This window comes from Podarcis liolepis (genome assembly GCF_965112155.1).
Source record: "Podarcis liolepis genome assembly, chromosome: 13".
Classification (NCBI taxonomy): domain Eukaryota; kingdom Metazoa; phylum Chordata; class Lepidosauria; order Squamata; family Lacertidae; genus Podarcis; species Podarcis liolepis.
In genome coordinates this window covers 43,796,947-43,812,761 of record NC_139573.1, presented here as the reverse complement: position 1 = coordinate 43,812,761, position 15,815 = coordinate 43,796,947, and the positions used below count along the sequence as shown (strand labels likewise).

The window sequence follows — 15,815 nt, the reverse complement described above, 5'->3', positions numbered from 1 at the left end:
CAGCCAGTTCTGGAAGGTTGTCTTGCAGATTTTGATAGGCAACGAAGCATCAAGCAAACAACACGTGCTTTCAACTGCTGCAACAAAGCTGATGTGGCCATTTCGGCAGCTCGTTGGCCTCTGCAATGGGCCGCTCACAAGCAGCCTCTTTGCAGGAACAGTGTGACTTCCGAACCAGCCACACACAGAGCATCACTGCGCACAGAAGGCTGCAGCGGCTACTTCCATAACTATGTGTGGTTTCCTCCCCAGCCCCCATTTACTGATTAAAAATACATGCTGCCTTTGAAAACCACCTCTAGACACACGTTCCACTTTGCCTCCAAGTTACCAGCGTAAAAGAGTATAAACTTTGTGGGGGGAACCCCTAAGGAACTCTTTTTTTACATACTGGTCCAAGAAAAACAGTTAAAAGGATTTAATATTCAGCATCAAACAAGTGCTTAAGAAGCTTCAAAGAGGAAACTTTGAAGAGAACTATTTGGAAAAGCCTCAAAGGTCACCCGCAAATCCTAGATGTATTGTTAGGTTTTGTGAACCACCTGGAGATCTAGGGATGAAGGGCAGCATGCTAATTTAATAATAATAATAAAAGGAATAATTCACTCCCTCCACATCACTATCTCTGAGGTCCTCCAGAACTTGGAGGGTAAAAGCAGAAAGTTTCCCTTCTCCACACAATTTAGGATCCCAATTAAGGGATGCAGGAAGCTGCTGCAGGCAGAATCAGACCACCAGTCCATCAAGCTCACTACTGTCTAGTCCAGTGTTTCCCAATCCTGGTCTCCAGTTGTTTTCGGACAACAGTTCCCACAATCCTTGACCACTGCTCGCAAGGGATGATGGGAGTTGTAGTCCAACAACAGCTGGAGACCCAAGATTGGGAAACACTGATGGCTCTCCAGGGTTTCACGCAGAGGACATTCCCAGCTGCTCTATCTCGAACCTTGTGTAAATCCTCTACCGCTAAACTATGGCCGCTCCCAGTTTTGCAGGGTTCTGTCTCATGCCAGAAATATGGATGGGGAGAAGAGATTGCCCATTTCAGACTTCACTCTCGAACTACTCAAAGGGAATAGTGAGGCAGGGGCTGAGCTTATTGTAGGATCTACATCAGGCATGTCCAAAGTCCGTTTCGGGGGCCTAATCCGGCCCGCCAGTCAGTTGAATCCAGCCCCTGTGGCAGTTTATTTCCTGGGGTAAAGTCCTAAAGAAAACCTTAACAACTTCAATCCTAAAAGAAGCTCAACAACTCCAACCCTAAAAAAAGCTCAAAAACTTTGGTCGGCCCTTCACTTCATCAAATCTGGCCCTCTTTGAAAAAAGTTTGGACACCACTGAGATTCTACATGCAAGCAGGATGCCTGAGCGTGCCTCCAATGGAGCCATGGAGTCATTAGACCAGTCGTGGTTCCATGACAGACGTCTTGGGCCAGCTTCCAACCTAGCAAGAGCATCTCAGCGCAAATCATAAGGACCACTGCAAAGGCCTCCAGGGAACCCTCTCCTTTTACGTTAGAAGGAACGCCTGCTTCAGCCAGGGCCCTAGACCCGCTCAGCCAAGTTTCTCTTGGTGACAATGACCTCATCTCCACAGTTTTCCAATAACCTAAGTCAGAAATCAGGAAGATGTGCTTCACATAAGAAAGCACGACGGTGTTTCTGAGTGAAAGTTCTTTCTGGGAGAATTCGAGGACGGCGTCTGCCAAAGCTGCGTCTCTAATAAAATGCAGAAAAACAAAAATGGCCGCCCCAAAGGAGGATATCAAGTATTACCTCATGGCTTTGTGTTTAATTTAATTTAATTTAGGCTTATATTATTTAATGCTATACAGTGGTGCTTCGCAAGACGAAAAGAATCCGTTCTGTGATTCTCTTCGTCTAGCGGTTTTTTCGTCTTGCGAAGCAAGCCCATTGACAGATTAGCGGATTAGCGCTATTAGCGGCTTTTAGCCGCTTATCGGATCAGCTGATACGCGGCTTATCGGCTTAGAAAAAGGGGGGGAGGGGAAAAAACCCGCAGGAACTCGCAAGACATTTTCGTCTTGCAAAGCAAGCCCATAGGAGATTCGTTTTGCGAAGCACCTCCAAAACGGAAAACTCTTTCGTCTAGCGAGTTTTCCGTCTTGCGAGGCATTCGTCTTGCGGGGCACCACTGTATTGCTTTTAACACCCAACTGGGAGCCGCCCAGAGTGGCTGGGGAAACTCAGCCAGATGGGCGGGGTATAAATAATAAATTATTATTTATTATTATTATAATTATTATTATTGAAATGTAATACGTAGCACACACCTCTTCTGGCATTAGCTGGAATGCATTGACCTAATTCTCTGCTCTTCTTCAGGTCCAGCTATCGCCTTGTGTATTAGTAATTAATTTAAAATAGCCAAGGGAAGCAGGCTGTTTTTAGGGTGGGAAAGATGGCTAGCAGCTGCCACATGCTATAAAGGGACTTCTCTTGCTGCAGCCAGGAAGGAAGATCACTGCTCGAATAAACAAGATATTCAGGGGAGGAGCAGCATAAGATAGGTGCATGATGACAATCCCAAAGGACAACAAGCCATTGTGATGGATGTTACATTCCTCATCCACAGAGCGGTGCCAAAATCAACACAGACTGGATGCACTTCATGACCACAGACGGAGCCATCCCCAAGTTGACAGGTATCAGTTACAGGGCTATTGTCCAAGAACCAACTCATCAGCCTGGCCTCTTTGAGTAGGGCAGGATTTGCAAGATCCGGACTTTATTTGTATCCATGTGTTTTTAAGCTTTCGTCCCTTGTGGGGGGGTTTTGTGGGAGTTTTTGCCATTGGTTTTACCAGACATCCCCAGTTCCCAGGGACAGTCCCCGGATCTACAAATCGGTCCCCATACAAAATCCATCGAATTTGAAGTGTCCCCCCGGATTCATTGAAACCAGTTTGGTAATCTTATTTTAGCGCCCATACCATTTCTTTTTCTTTCTTTCTTTTTATTAATCTTGTATAGAATGTCCTGGGAGATTGAAGTGTTCTCCTACTGGTTTCTCTGTCTTGTGATTCCTGACATCACAAGATCTCAAAGTAGATGTCATATTACAAAAGAATTTCAGAAATAGACTGGAAAGGGAAGTTGCTGAATTGCAACGTATTACCAAACTTAGAACCATGGAGAGACCTGGTCTGAACAGAGACATTGGATTCTTATCTCATTATACATGATAAAGCTATTTTTAGCCCTCTCACCCCTTGCTTTTTCCTGTAAGACCAATTGCAGTCGTTAACAGTCGTCAACAGGTTTACCACACCTATCAGCCAATCACCCATTCCCACCACCCTTCTGAATAATACCCCTCCCCACCCTCTCACTATACATAAGGGTCTGGTGACTTCTGTTTCAGTGTATCTGAAGAAGTGTGCATGCACATGAAAGCTCATACCAATAACTAACTTAGTTGCTCTCTAAGGTACTACTGGAAGGAATTTTTAATTTTAATTTTATTTTTAATTTTAATTTTTGTTTTGACTATGGCAGACCAACACGGCTACCTACCTGTAGTTTGAAACAGAAGCTGAAACTACAGGCAATGTAAAGAAACAACACACATAATAACATGGCGAGGCCTCTAACTCAAGGGGAAAGGAAACTGTCGATCTTTCCTTGATTACGCAAGTTTCTCAGGTAATCCAACCTGGCGGTCCACACTTACTCTCGACCATTCTGAAAGCGACAGATGAACATGCCCTGTCTCCTGAGGGCATGCACCAAAAACAAAATACCAGGGCCTACACAGCAACAGTTGCACATATGCTTGGATGAAGCCTATTATCTCGACTTATTCCAATTGGGGTTCAGGCAAGGATATGGGACTGAATCCGACCTTGGCCACCTGAGAGGGGAGTCAAGGGGAGTGTGACCCTGTGGCTTTTACCTGATCTCTCAGTGGCTTCTGATACCATTCACGATGGCCTCCCGTGAACCAGTTCTATGAGTTGGGTATTGAAGGCACTGGTTCCAGTCCTATCTTCCAGTCCTATCTTCCAGGATCAATTTCAGAGAACAGCACTGAGTGATGATCTCCCAGCCCCCTGGTAGTTGTGATATCGGGTGCCTCCCCATCGGGAGCAACCTCTTAAGAGATTTGGGGGCAAAATTTTACCAGCACAGGACTATTTTTCTGGAACATCTGAATCAGGCGAGGCTACGCAAGCCCTGGAAGGGTGAACTATGACTGCTTAGAGTGCCCTATTTGTTTTCTGCTTTGTAAGGGTTTGAGGCTGCATGAGCTGGCTCAGAGATCAGGAAAGGCCTAGGAGGATTATTTCATTATCTCGCAATTTTATTCTTCCTGTTTTATGACTGTATTTGAATACAGATAGGGTGAACCTACAGAATCAGCAGCTAGTGGCAATCAGCGCTTTGGCATTTCCTTCTCTGTTACAGCTGCTTACTTGTAAGAAAAAGGGCTGGTGCTGCAATGTTTGTATTACAGTGGTACCTTGGGTTACATATGCTTCAGGTTACACACTCTGCTAACCCAGAAACAGTACCTCGGGTTAAGAACTTTGCTTCAGGATGAGAACAGAAATCATGCTCTGGCGGCGCAGCAGCAGCAGGAGGCCCCATTAGCTAAAGTGGTGCTTCAGGTTAAGAACAGTTTCAGGTTAAGAACGGACCTCCGGAACGAATTAAGTACTTAACCTGAGGTACCACTGTATACTTATTTGCATGCGATCTTTTATGTGTATATATTGGTGCTGTGGGTTAAACCACAGAGCCTAGGACTTGTCGATCAGAAGGTCGGCAGTTCGAATCCCCGCTATGGGGTGAGCTCCCGTTGCTCAGTCCCAGCTCCTGCCCACCTAGCAGTTCAAAAGCACGTTAAAGTGCAAGTAGATCAATAGGTACAGCTCCGGCGGGAAGGTAAACGACGTTTCTGTGCGCTGCTCTGGTTCGCCAGAGGCGGCTTAGTCCTGCTGGCCACATGACCCGGAAGCTGTACGCCAGCTCCCTCGGCCAATAAAGCGAGATGAGCGCCGCAACCCCAGAGTCGGTCACGACTGGACCTAATAGTCAGGGGTCCCTTTACCTTTTATTTTAATTCTACTAACGCTGAAAATAATTTTTTTTTACTCTTTTTTTTTAAGACTTGCAGTTGAAGGTTTAGAAGTCTTGCAAGGAGCAGGCAGGGCAGAGACAGCTGTGCCCAACCCCCCACTGAATCTTCCGTTCCTCCTTAAGGATAATGGAGATGCTCTATTCCCCTCACACCCAACTCACAGGTAAAGAGGCAGAAATAATTAGAGAACACCAGGGGACGTTGTCTAGGAGCTGCTGCCTGTCTGCGTTTTCCCAGCACGAGGCCCATTTAGATAGCAAAAAAGCCAGCTGTTGTCTCTTGTGGGAATGGTGGCGGCAAGATTCCCCAATGCCCATGACAGCGGCGCGCGCGCACACACACACACACACACAAAACCACAACACCCCCGCTAACACCCCCAGGCAGCTGGAACATCGAATCTGCATCCCATTACAGGAGCAGACAAGTGCACTAGACTGACAAACTGTGCGTTGCTGCCTGAGTATCTGGCAACAACCGTAACTCCCATCAGAAATTGGACACAGGGTAGGGGGCAGTTGGGGAAACCCCCCCCCCCAAAGCAAAACCGATAGACTCAAAGCCCTTCTGGAAGCCTTAGGTACTTGAGAAAAACTTCCCCCCTAATTTGCTACCTCTTCCACGAGTGACACAATGCACACCGGGCACGGCTTGAACTGAGCAGCACCAGAGATTTTTGACCTGGCAATATACAGTGGTACCTTGATTTAAGAACAGCTTAGTTTATGAACAACTTGGATTAAGAACGCTGCAAACCCGGAAGTAGGTGTTTTGGTTTGTGAACTTTGCCTTGGAAGAAGAACATGTTTCACTTCCTCTTGAGTCTGTTCCATTTGTAAATTGAGCCCCCCGCTGCTATGGGAAAGCACACCTTGGTTTAAGAACGGACTTCCAGAAAGGATTAAGTTCATAAACCAAGGTATCACTGTATTGGGTTTCCTTCTCAGAGATGGGCTACCTTCACAGGTTGATGAGCCCCACCTGCCCCTCACTTCCCTCTACGGCAGGTGCAGTAACCTCCTTCTTGACCATTGGACCCACAATTGGTCTCGGCCGTTCAATCCTCCGAAGCCTGTCTTTGCATGCAGGGGAAGTCCCTAACTCACCCAGGGCTTGAAACCTTTGAAGCCATTCCCAGGGTGTGGCCGCTGTCACATGCTGACAGCTTCTAGGAGCCACAGTTGGGAGCCAAGTGCAGGATGAGGACTGTTAAGTTGTGGGTGAACATATCAGACGACACAGCAATTCTTCAAACAGCTCTTATTTATTCACAGACCCAGGACAGAACTGAACTGAAGGGTTCAGCCAGCCTGCTTATATAGAGCTCCACTACAACGCAACAGTAACAACTTTCTGTAACTATCCAATCACTGAACGTCAGTTTCAATTCCTTATTTGAATATGTGGACCTGAGTGAAAACTATCTACAGTATCCCCCTGTTGGCCCAAGTACATAACAGGGACCAAAGGTGGACAATTTACTCCAAGGTGTACGATTACCCTTCCCCTAACACCCATTCACTCCAGTACCCACCTGGGTATCCTGGAGGTTGTCCCAGGGACCTTCCGTTTTCCCCGTGGGGTACAGTCCTTCCCCATTAACTCAGCAATCCCATAAGCCACTCTATGATTCATCACTGGTCAGAAGAGAAGCTAGCTGGATCAGGCCGGGAAGGAGGCACAGCACAATGAGACTGCAGGACATTCTCTCCACACACACACCCCAAGCTCATTGGCCACTTCTTCTAGTCCAAAGATGCAACCCGTGGAACTGTTGCCAGGTAGCTAGATCACCTGGTCTCCTCCAAAGATGCTTTCTAGGGCTGCCTCTAAAGACACAGTTGACCAAACAAAGGAACTTGAGGGGCGGTGGCTCGCAGAGGGCAAAAAAGGCAGCAGGTTGGCGGCTGAATTACCCATAATCAGTTTGAAGTAACCAGCCAACTCTCTGCTTGCAAGATAGGCGCCCAGCCAATGAACTTGGTTGCCAAGGTGACTTTCAAGTAGGTTGGCCGCCTTAACTGGTCCAACTGGTGTTTCAAAGTTCTGGTCCAATTTATTTTGAACCTTTGGGGCCTTTCAGTAAGGACAAATCTTGCCTAGAAATCCATGGGCTAGGACTTCTACATATTATTGCAACTACTCAAATTCCAAGCCAGGGTATGCCATAGTTCTTCAACCGGAATAAAACCAGAACATAGGGCCAAATTTACGAAGACTTGCATGTAATTGACTCCGGAAAGCTCTGGTTGCAAAACTGGAGGTTTTTGAGGCATATCTCCAATGCTATAGGAATTATACTTTACAAATCTATATATATATATATGCTGAACCAGAAAGATGGAAATCTCATATCCCATGCTGAATTCACCACTGCCTCTAAAATTGTGGTGTTGAATTGGTCATCTTACGTAGGAAGACACCTCATGCCGAAGTTAGACCCTTGGCCCATATTCTAGTTTGTTGCTTTTGTTTTGCAGGTGTATTCCGCATCATATCATTAATGCAACAGTGGCGGAGTTATACTGTCTGCACATCCACTTTATTATTTGTCCCACAATGTGTTATTGCATTATTGCTTTGCACTACAGTACAATGACTGCAGGACGCACACTTGTGGTATGAAAAGATACCACATTTCAGGAAATGAAAAGACTGGAGATGAAGCAGTATGTCTGCCGCAAAACCTTCGCAGGTGAAGACAGTATCGAGAGTGGGATCGTGTATAACCATCACGAGGGCAAATCATTATGAAGGCAGCATTAAAAGGATGTCTGCAGAGGCCGTCGCTCGGTGTTGCCGCTAAAGTGACTGGCAAGAACTCTCCAGTGCTCTTCAGGCAGACCTGTCTCCTGGCCTGACCTGGAGATGGCAGAGATTGGACCAGGAACCTTCTGCATCCAACATTGAAGCGCTATGGCCCTTCCCATCTGACCTCTTCTTAGCCTCTTCAAAGAACAACAGAATACTATAGGCCTTGTTTCTGGGGTTCTGTTGGAACGCAGCCAGTAAAACAGGTTCAAAACTGGCTTTTTGTGGTGAAAACCCAGGGACCAAACCCTGTACTTTTCAAGACAGGAAGCAGAAACCAGCATGGCTTTTCATCGCAGGATTAGCTAATTTGAAGAACCAGACTGAAGACACCCAAGTCTTAATTACCACTTATCAAGTGGCAATGATGAAAGCGGTTGCACATCAAGTTTATTGAAGAAATCCTTGGCAATCCAGCCATCTCTCTGAATTTGCAAAGGAGTCCTATTCTTCTCAAGCAACAGCGTGCAAAGGAAAGCAGGCCTGCCTGATCCTTGCAAAAATAAACCTTGAAGGAAGCTTCAACGTGCTTTGCAATCGATACCAGAAAATATTTGAAATTGCTATGTTTTTATGATTACGCCCACGCCCCTGGAGAGTCTGGCTACAGAAGCTAATGGAATTTGCAGGTAAGCCACTGCTCACCGCACACCAAAGGGATGTTCATATAAACAGCCATGACAAGGGGGCGGGAGAGTGAAGTCACAACCAGAGGCCACGCCCCACAACAACGGATGCTCGGCAAGGTGGAGAACGGGCTCCTCCATGGAATGGGAGACCCTGGGCCACTTATAATTCTCCCTTGGGTGCAGAGCTCCACATAGGTCCATCAGGATGTATGCCTGTGTGGTGCAGTGGTGAGCGTGTTGGACTAGGACCAGGGAGTCCTGGGTTCAAATCCCCACAGACCCACGAAACTCATTGGGTAATCCTGGGACCTCCCAAGGTTGTGGTGAGGATTGAATGGGATGGGGGGGGAGAGAACCACTTACGCCACCTTGAGGTCGGGGTGGCGGTGGCACGGAAGCAGGATAGGAACAAAAATTAATTTGAAAATGTGCATAGGGCCCCTTTTCCATAGCTCCAGGGTTCTTTTAAAGTATTAACAGGGTTCGCCTAAATTCTCCCTCAAGTCTCCGGGAATGCCTTTGAGGTGAAGCAGAAGTTGCGGATAAGGCCTCCGCCCTCCTATATGCCCCCCCCCAAAAAACCCCATATGAGTTAAGATTTGCTTTATTTTCTCTGTTGCACTCACAGCCTCAAGCCCGCTTTTAAGTCACGTGATTAATGAACTGGTTGAGATAACCGGTACACTTTAAATACACACCGCACCTTATACCCGTGTGCCATATGAACACACACAGAAAAGAAGCAGGAACAGGTAAAGTGGTACCTCTGGTTACATACTTAATTCGTTCCGGAGGTCCGTTCTTAACCCGAAACTGTTCTTAACCTGAAGCACCACTTTAGCTAATGAGGCCTCCTGATGGTGTTGTGCGCGATTTCTGTTCTCATCCTGAAGCAAAGGTCTTCACCAGAGGTAATATTTCTGGGTTAGTGGAGTCTGCAACCTGAAGCCTATGTAACCTGAAGCGTATGTAACCCGAGGTACCACTGTATTGCTATATTTCTCGAATGAGCCTTATTGGTGTTATAAAGCTTACTGCCAAAATAGCGGCTGTGGGAAGAGCTGAGGTGACAGGGTGGAGGGGATAAATTAACCCCTCAGATGCAGGGTGGCGGCAGTGGCTGTTATTTAGAAAATAAATAAATGCTTAATCTCTTGGAAGAACCCTCTGTGGAGACCCTGGAGAAGGAAGGGATTGTAAACAGCAGCCACCAAAAGAAACTCTGCATCTCTTCCCACTGACGTGCAACTCCCAGCACAACACACAGTGGGGTGTGTGGGTCCATAACACCAGTCACCAGGGTGCGGTTGTCCCCCTCTGAAGTGACAAACTGCAGCCTCCTTCCCAACCTGCTGAGCGTATGCTGTGCTCCAGGCATGTGCAGAGTGCAGCACAGCATCTGGGACCACCCTCTGTTGCTGCTGCGCCACCCCCAAGTCCCAAGGCTGTGGGGAGAAGGTGGGGCCGCGTCATTTCCACATTGCATTTCTGGACATCTAGGGCAGATGCGAAGGAATGACCCCACCCCACAAGCCCGAGGCAAAGCATGAGATCAGGAACAAAGCCCCGTGCCTCTTGCATAAGCGGGAGGGAGGCGTGATCCTGCCCCCCCAAAAAACCCGAAAGCATTTCGGTCGTCTCCCCAAGCCAGCCAAGACGTAGACACTCCCTGCCCTAGGCAGCCTTCCTGCCCACATCTCCCCCAATCTTTCCCCTTCTGGGTGGGTCCCGGATCGCACCCTCTTCTCGTGGGGGTGGGGGGCTCCTGAGTCCCTTCTCCCTGGGGCGCCCACTTCAGCTGAAGGTGGAGAGGGGGCGCCCCCTCCCACGCACCCCACCCCACCCTTCCATTGTCTCAGCTCCACGCCCACTTTCCAGACAGGTAGAACCCCTGGGGCGGGAGGGGATCGCGCCCATCTCTCGACAGGGCAGGATCCTTCGCCTCGCCACGTTCCTCCCAGCCCCGCCCGTTAGCTCTCTAAGGTTAGGCACCTTCTCCAGCGCCACCCTCGAACCTTCGGGTTCCCCACGGGTGAGGGGGGCTGCGCGCCCACGTACCCCCCTCGCCCACGCATCCAGATACCCTCCTGGGGGGGGGGCTACTTCCCGTTCCCCCTGCCCCGCCACGCCCACCGTTCCCTGCACTGCGGGGGAAAGGAAGCAGAGTCCGCGCCCAGCCGCCGTCGAACCGGAGACGCTCCCCCCCCCTCGACACCCACCTTGGGGCTGGAGACGCCCTCGCCCACGGCCAAGACGGTGCCGGCCGCCTCCATGCCCGGGCTGAAGGGCAGCGGCGGCATCCTGTCGTACAGCCCCTGTCGAGCCAGCAGATCCGCGAAGTTGAGTCCGCAGGCCCGCACCTCGACGCTGACTTGGCCCGCGGCCGGGCTGGGCTCGGCGGCGGGCAGCTGCCGCGTCTGCACCTTCACTTTCTCGTAGCCGCCGAAGCCGCTCAGCACCAGCGCCCGGTACTGGCGCCCGGGAGCAGCAGCGGCAGCAGCCGCCTCCGACGGGGCCCCCGCAGCCTTTCCCTCCTCGGCGGGCTGCGCGGCCGGAGTGGCTTCTTGCTGCTGCTCCGGTGGCGCCGCGGTGGCGCTTTGCGGGGCGCCCGCGTCGCCCCCGGCCGCCTCTTCCCCGGACATGGCAGCTTCGGAGCTGGCAGAGAGCCGTCGGGCGCGCAGATGCTGCTGCTGCTGCTGCTGCGAGGGCGAGAGAGAGAAGGCGAGGAGGGCGCGGCTGGCCAGATGCGTAAAACAGCTGGAGAGGGGAGGAGGCGCGCAAGAGCCGGAGCTGGAAGCGGGCGCGGAGCGGCGGCGGCGGGAAGGAAAACCCGGGGAGCGGAGCCAGGGACTGCCTCCCTCCCTCCCTCCTCCCGTCAATCCTGGACGCCCACTCGGCTTGGCTTCCAGGAAGCGAGGCGGAGACTGGAAGGAGGAGGAGGCTGGGTGTGCCTTTCTGACGCAAAATGCAGCCAGCTTCTCCTCCCATGGCGTTTACTCCCAAGTAAGTGCGTGCTGATGCGCGTTTACCTAGGAGTAAGCCTTGCTGCACTGAAAGGGCCTTGCTCCGATGTAAGCATACACGTAGAATTACCATGCAACCACCTTGTCTCCTTGCGAGTAAGCCTCCCTGAGTTCAAATGGTCTTAATCCTAAATGCGCTTCCGTTTCTCGCGTCTGTCTTAGCACCCATCTCTATTATGCTATTTCTATTTTTTCTAAATCCCCTTATCATCTTGTAAAGTATAGTCACGTTTCTCTCAATCCATTGTGCTGGTCATAATTTGTCTTCCTTGCATAAATTGGCCTTCTTCTGTTCTGATCACACCTAATTCTACTAATTTGATCCTTTCTCTCCCCCCCCACACCCAAATTCTTGTAACTTGCACCTAGAGTTGTGCTGCACAACTTGCTTTTTGTGCTTGGATTGGACCCAAAAATTGATCAGTGAGTCCAGTTTTAATCCCGTGACTCACTATGGAGTGGAACACTATTCTGTCACTCCCCCCCCCCCAAAAAAAACCCTCAGTCCATCCCTCCCATTCATCCTCATCATAACCTAGCAGGGGCGCGGACTTATAAAAAATATTGGGGGGGGCCCCCCCGGGAAAGCTCATGAATAATAAATAAGCTCATGAATATGCAGATAAAGTGGCACCGCCTCCTCGTGAGCGAATAGGGGAGAGCGTGCTGCGCCTATTAATCAGCTCCGAAGGAAATTGGGTGGAGCTTTTGCTCGGGAGGGAGGGCAGGAGGCATGCAGCCCGACCCTGTGCATTTTGGGCTGGGGGAGGGGCGGCGGTGGCGCTCTGCTGGAGGGGTGCCTGAGATTATTGGGGGGCGGAGCCCCCCCAAACGAATTTTTGAGGGGGCTCGGGCCCCCTCAGGCCCCATGGAGTCGGCGCCTATGTAACCTAGCTCATCTGACTGGGTTGTCACTCAGGGCGGCGTACGAAAACATAATAAAACATTAAACATTAAAAACTTCCCTGTACAGGGCTGCCTTCAGGTGTCTTCTAGTTGTAAGTTACTCTGTGTGGCCGAATGTTCAGTAGTTTAAATAGTCTGGTGATTTTAAAAGGATTCATAAATTATCCTGATTTATGGGTTAGCACGGAGGTGTCCTAGGTTTGCGCTAAATTGAGCTCCATCTGCGCTATACCTTAAAGCAGTGTACCACTTTAAACAGTTGCAGCATCCCTCAAGGAATCCTGGGAATTGTAGTCCATTAAGGGTGCTGATCATTGTTAGGAGACCCCCCCAATTCCACACACAGAAGACAGGTCCTGGAGTGGTCTAACAGTCCCTTTTCCCAGGGAACTCTAGGCACTGTAGCTCTGTGGCTGGAATAGGGGCCTTCCCAGGAACTCTCAGCACCCTTCCCAAACTACATTTCCCAGGATTCATTGGGAAGAAGCCGTGACTTTTTAACAGTGGTAAGGTAAAGGGACCCCTGACCAGTATGTCCAGTCGTGGCCGACTCTGGGGTTGTGGCACTCATCTTTCTTTATTGGCCGAGGGAACCGGCGTACAGCTTCCTGGTCATGACTAAGCCGCTTCTGGCGAACCAGAGCAGCGCACGGAAACGCCGTTTACCTTCCCGCCAGAGCGGTACCTATTTATCTACTTGCACTTTGACGTGCTTTCGAACTGCTAGGTGGGCAGGAACTGGGACCGAGCAACAGAAGCTTGCCCCGTCGCAGGGATTCGAACCACCAACCTTCTGATCAGCAAGCCCTAGGCTCTGTGGTTTAACCCACAGCGCCTCCCGCGTCCCTCTTTTAACAGTGGTATGATACTGCTTAAAATGCATTGTGCAGATGGGGCCTAAATTATTTGTGGTGAAAACCCAAGTAGATTGCAGAGAGCTCCGAAAGGATCTCTCCAAACAAAAAGCAGGCAAGAAAATGGCAAATGTGGTCCATTGCAAAGAAATGCAAACCAGAGATGGAGAATCTGTGGCAGATATCCCAGATACCGTCAGCCTGGCCAGCCATCAGAGGCGATGATAGCTGTAGTCCAAAGCAGTTGACGAGCCATCTTGGCTGCATTTAAAAAAAAACTTTCTATATACTGTGATGAGCCTGAACTTGAGCTCAGTTGAGATGCTGACATAATGTGCAGCTGTTGTGAAAAGGGCAAATTCCTTGCCATGATTATTAGGAAATGAAACTTTGGACAGTAATAACATTGGAACAGGAGGTGGTGGACTCATTCCTGGGAGGTTTTTAAGTGGAGGTTGTGGGTGGTCAGGGGACACCAGTAGCACTGTGGTCTAAACCACTGAGCCTAGGTCAGGTACCTAGATCAGAAGGTCAGCAGTTTGAATCCCCGCAACTGGGTGAGCTCCCGTTGCTCGGTCCCTGCTACTGCCAACCTAGCAGTTCAAAAGCACATCCAAGCAGTGGCGTAGCGTGGGGGGTGCAGGGGGGGCCGGCTGCACCGGGCGCAACATCTGGGGGTTAGGGTTAGGGGGCGCAAATTACTTGCCTTGCCCCGGGTGCTGACAACCCACGCTACGCCACTGTGTCCAAGTGCAAGTAGATAAATAGGTACCGCTCCGGCGGGAATGTAAACAGCGTTTCCGTGCGCTGCTCTGGTTCGCCAGAAGTGGCTTAGTCATGCTGGCCACATGACCCGGAAGCTGTATGCCAGCTCCCTCAGCCAATAAAGCGAGATGAGCGCCGCAACCCCAGAGTCGTTCACGACTGGACCTAACAGTCAGGGGTCCCTTTACCTTTACTGTGGGTGTTCATCTGTCAGGGATGCTTTAGTTGAGATTCCTGCATTTGCAGCGGGCTGGACTGGATGACCCTCGGGGTCCCTTCCATCTCGACAATTCCACGATTCCATAGAAACTGCCAGGGCCGTGGGATCCTTGTATAAAGCTGTGGTGGGACCACGTTTGGAACTGTGTGCAGGTCTGGTTGCCCTGATGTCTCAAAGCAGGGCCGGCCTTGTAACAGTGAAACACAGAGGCATGTAAATCACACGCAAGATGGAACTGTTCCCTATCTGCGGGATCTTCTGTGGATCGACTCTGTAGACACTCAGTGTCCCAAGCAGTGTTTGTGCCACTATCCTGCAACTCTGTTGACATAGGAAACGCCAGCAGGAACTGCGGAACACTAGCAGTTAGGTACGCACCTCTTCACCTCTCAGCCTGAAATCTCCCTCTGCTCTTTTTTTATCATTTTTTTAAAATAATTTTTATTACATTTTCAATTTTTGTAATCACAATATCCATCAATAAACTCAAACCTCGCTCTTACCAGAGCATCGACCTCCTCCCGCCCCTCTTCCTGACTTCCATATATATTTACTTTAATTTCTGGTTATAGCATTTCTATAACCACTTTTTTACCTTCTCTCTTATTTTTATATTTCCCTTTGTTAAATGTAAACCAGTTCCTTATATTGTCATTACAAAACATTTCAACTCAAAGCTACAAACGTTTTCAGATGTTTACAATATTCTTTCATATATAATATAAATTTGCTCCAGTCCTTTTGAAACAGTTCGTCGCGCTGATTCCAGATCTTCCACGTCAGCTTTGCTAACTCAACGTATTCCACCATCTTTCCGCCATTCTTCCAATTTTGGAATCTTCTGTGATTTCCATTTCTGGGCCAGAAGTATCCTTGCGGCCGTTGTGGCATACATAAAAAGATTCACATTTTTTTAAAAAAAAATTCATCTCCAATTAGACCTAGCAAAAATAACTCTGGTTTTTTACAGAAATCTTTTTAAAGTCATTGTAAATTATGTCCCAATAAGTTTTCACCCTAGTACGCGTCCACCACATATGGAGGAAATTCCCCTTCTTCTCCTTACACTTCCAACAATTTTTATATTGGAAATCTCCCTCTGCTCTAAGAAAGGCGAAGCAGCTTACTGTTGAGAATGCCGCTTGGCTTGTTCAAATGCTAATTCCGATGAGTAGAAACCTCGCCGAAATCTTACAAGATCTGTGCACCCCATATAAATGCGGTGAAAATAAACTAGAGGGAACATTCCGAATGCCTGAGCTACAGTTCGGCCTCCGTGTTCCCTTCATGGTAATGGGCTCATCACTCAGTTTTGCCTCTCTCTGGGTTTCAGGGCCTAAGTCAAGGGTTTCCTCACCTCTGCGCTTGGTGCTTGAGCGCTGTCAGTAAGGGAAATAAAGGCTGGGCATGCATGGAATAAATGAAACAGATTCAGGGTAAGATTCTCCTTAGTCCACTCCAGGCCTTCCATTCTCAGCTTCCTGGTTAATTCTACCCCCTGGC

General features: G+C 49.3%; 1 protein-coding gene across 2 annotated transcripts in view; it reads right to left on the bottom strand.

The window, feature by feature from the left end:
* The window catches only part of VAT1 (vesicle amine transport 1), a 39,766-nt gene extending 28,319 nt beyond the window's left edge, over positions 1-11,447 (bottom strand). For both annotated transcript variants that reach the window (XR_014518138.1, XM_083470077.1), the window contains exon 1: positions 10,764-11,447. Coding sequence is in view for 1 of the 2 variants with exons in the window: in XM_083470077.1 (XP_083326203.1) it covers positions 10,764-11,186 (423 nt within the window). In the remaining variant the exon portion in view is untranslated. The remainder of the gene's footprint in view (positions 1-10,763) is intronic.
* Positions 11,448-15,815: the final 4,368 nt, after the last annotated feature.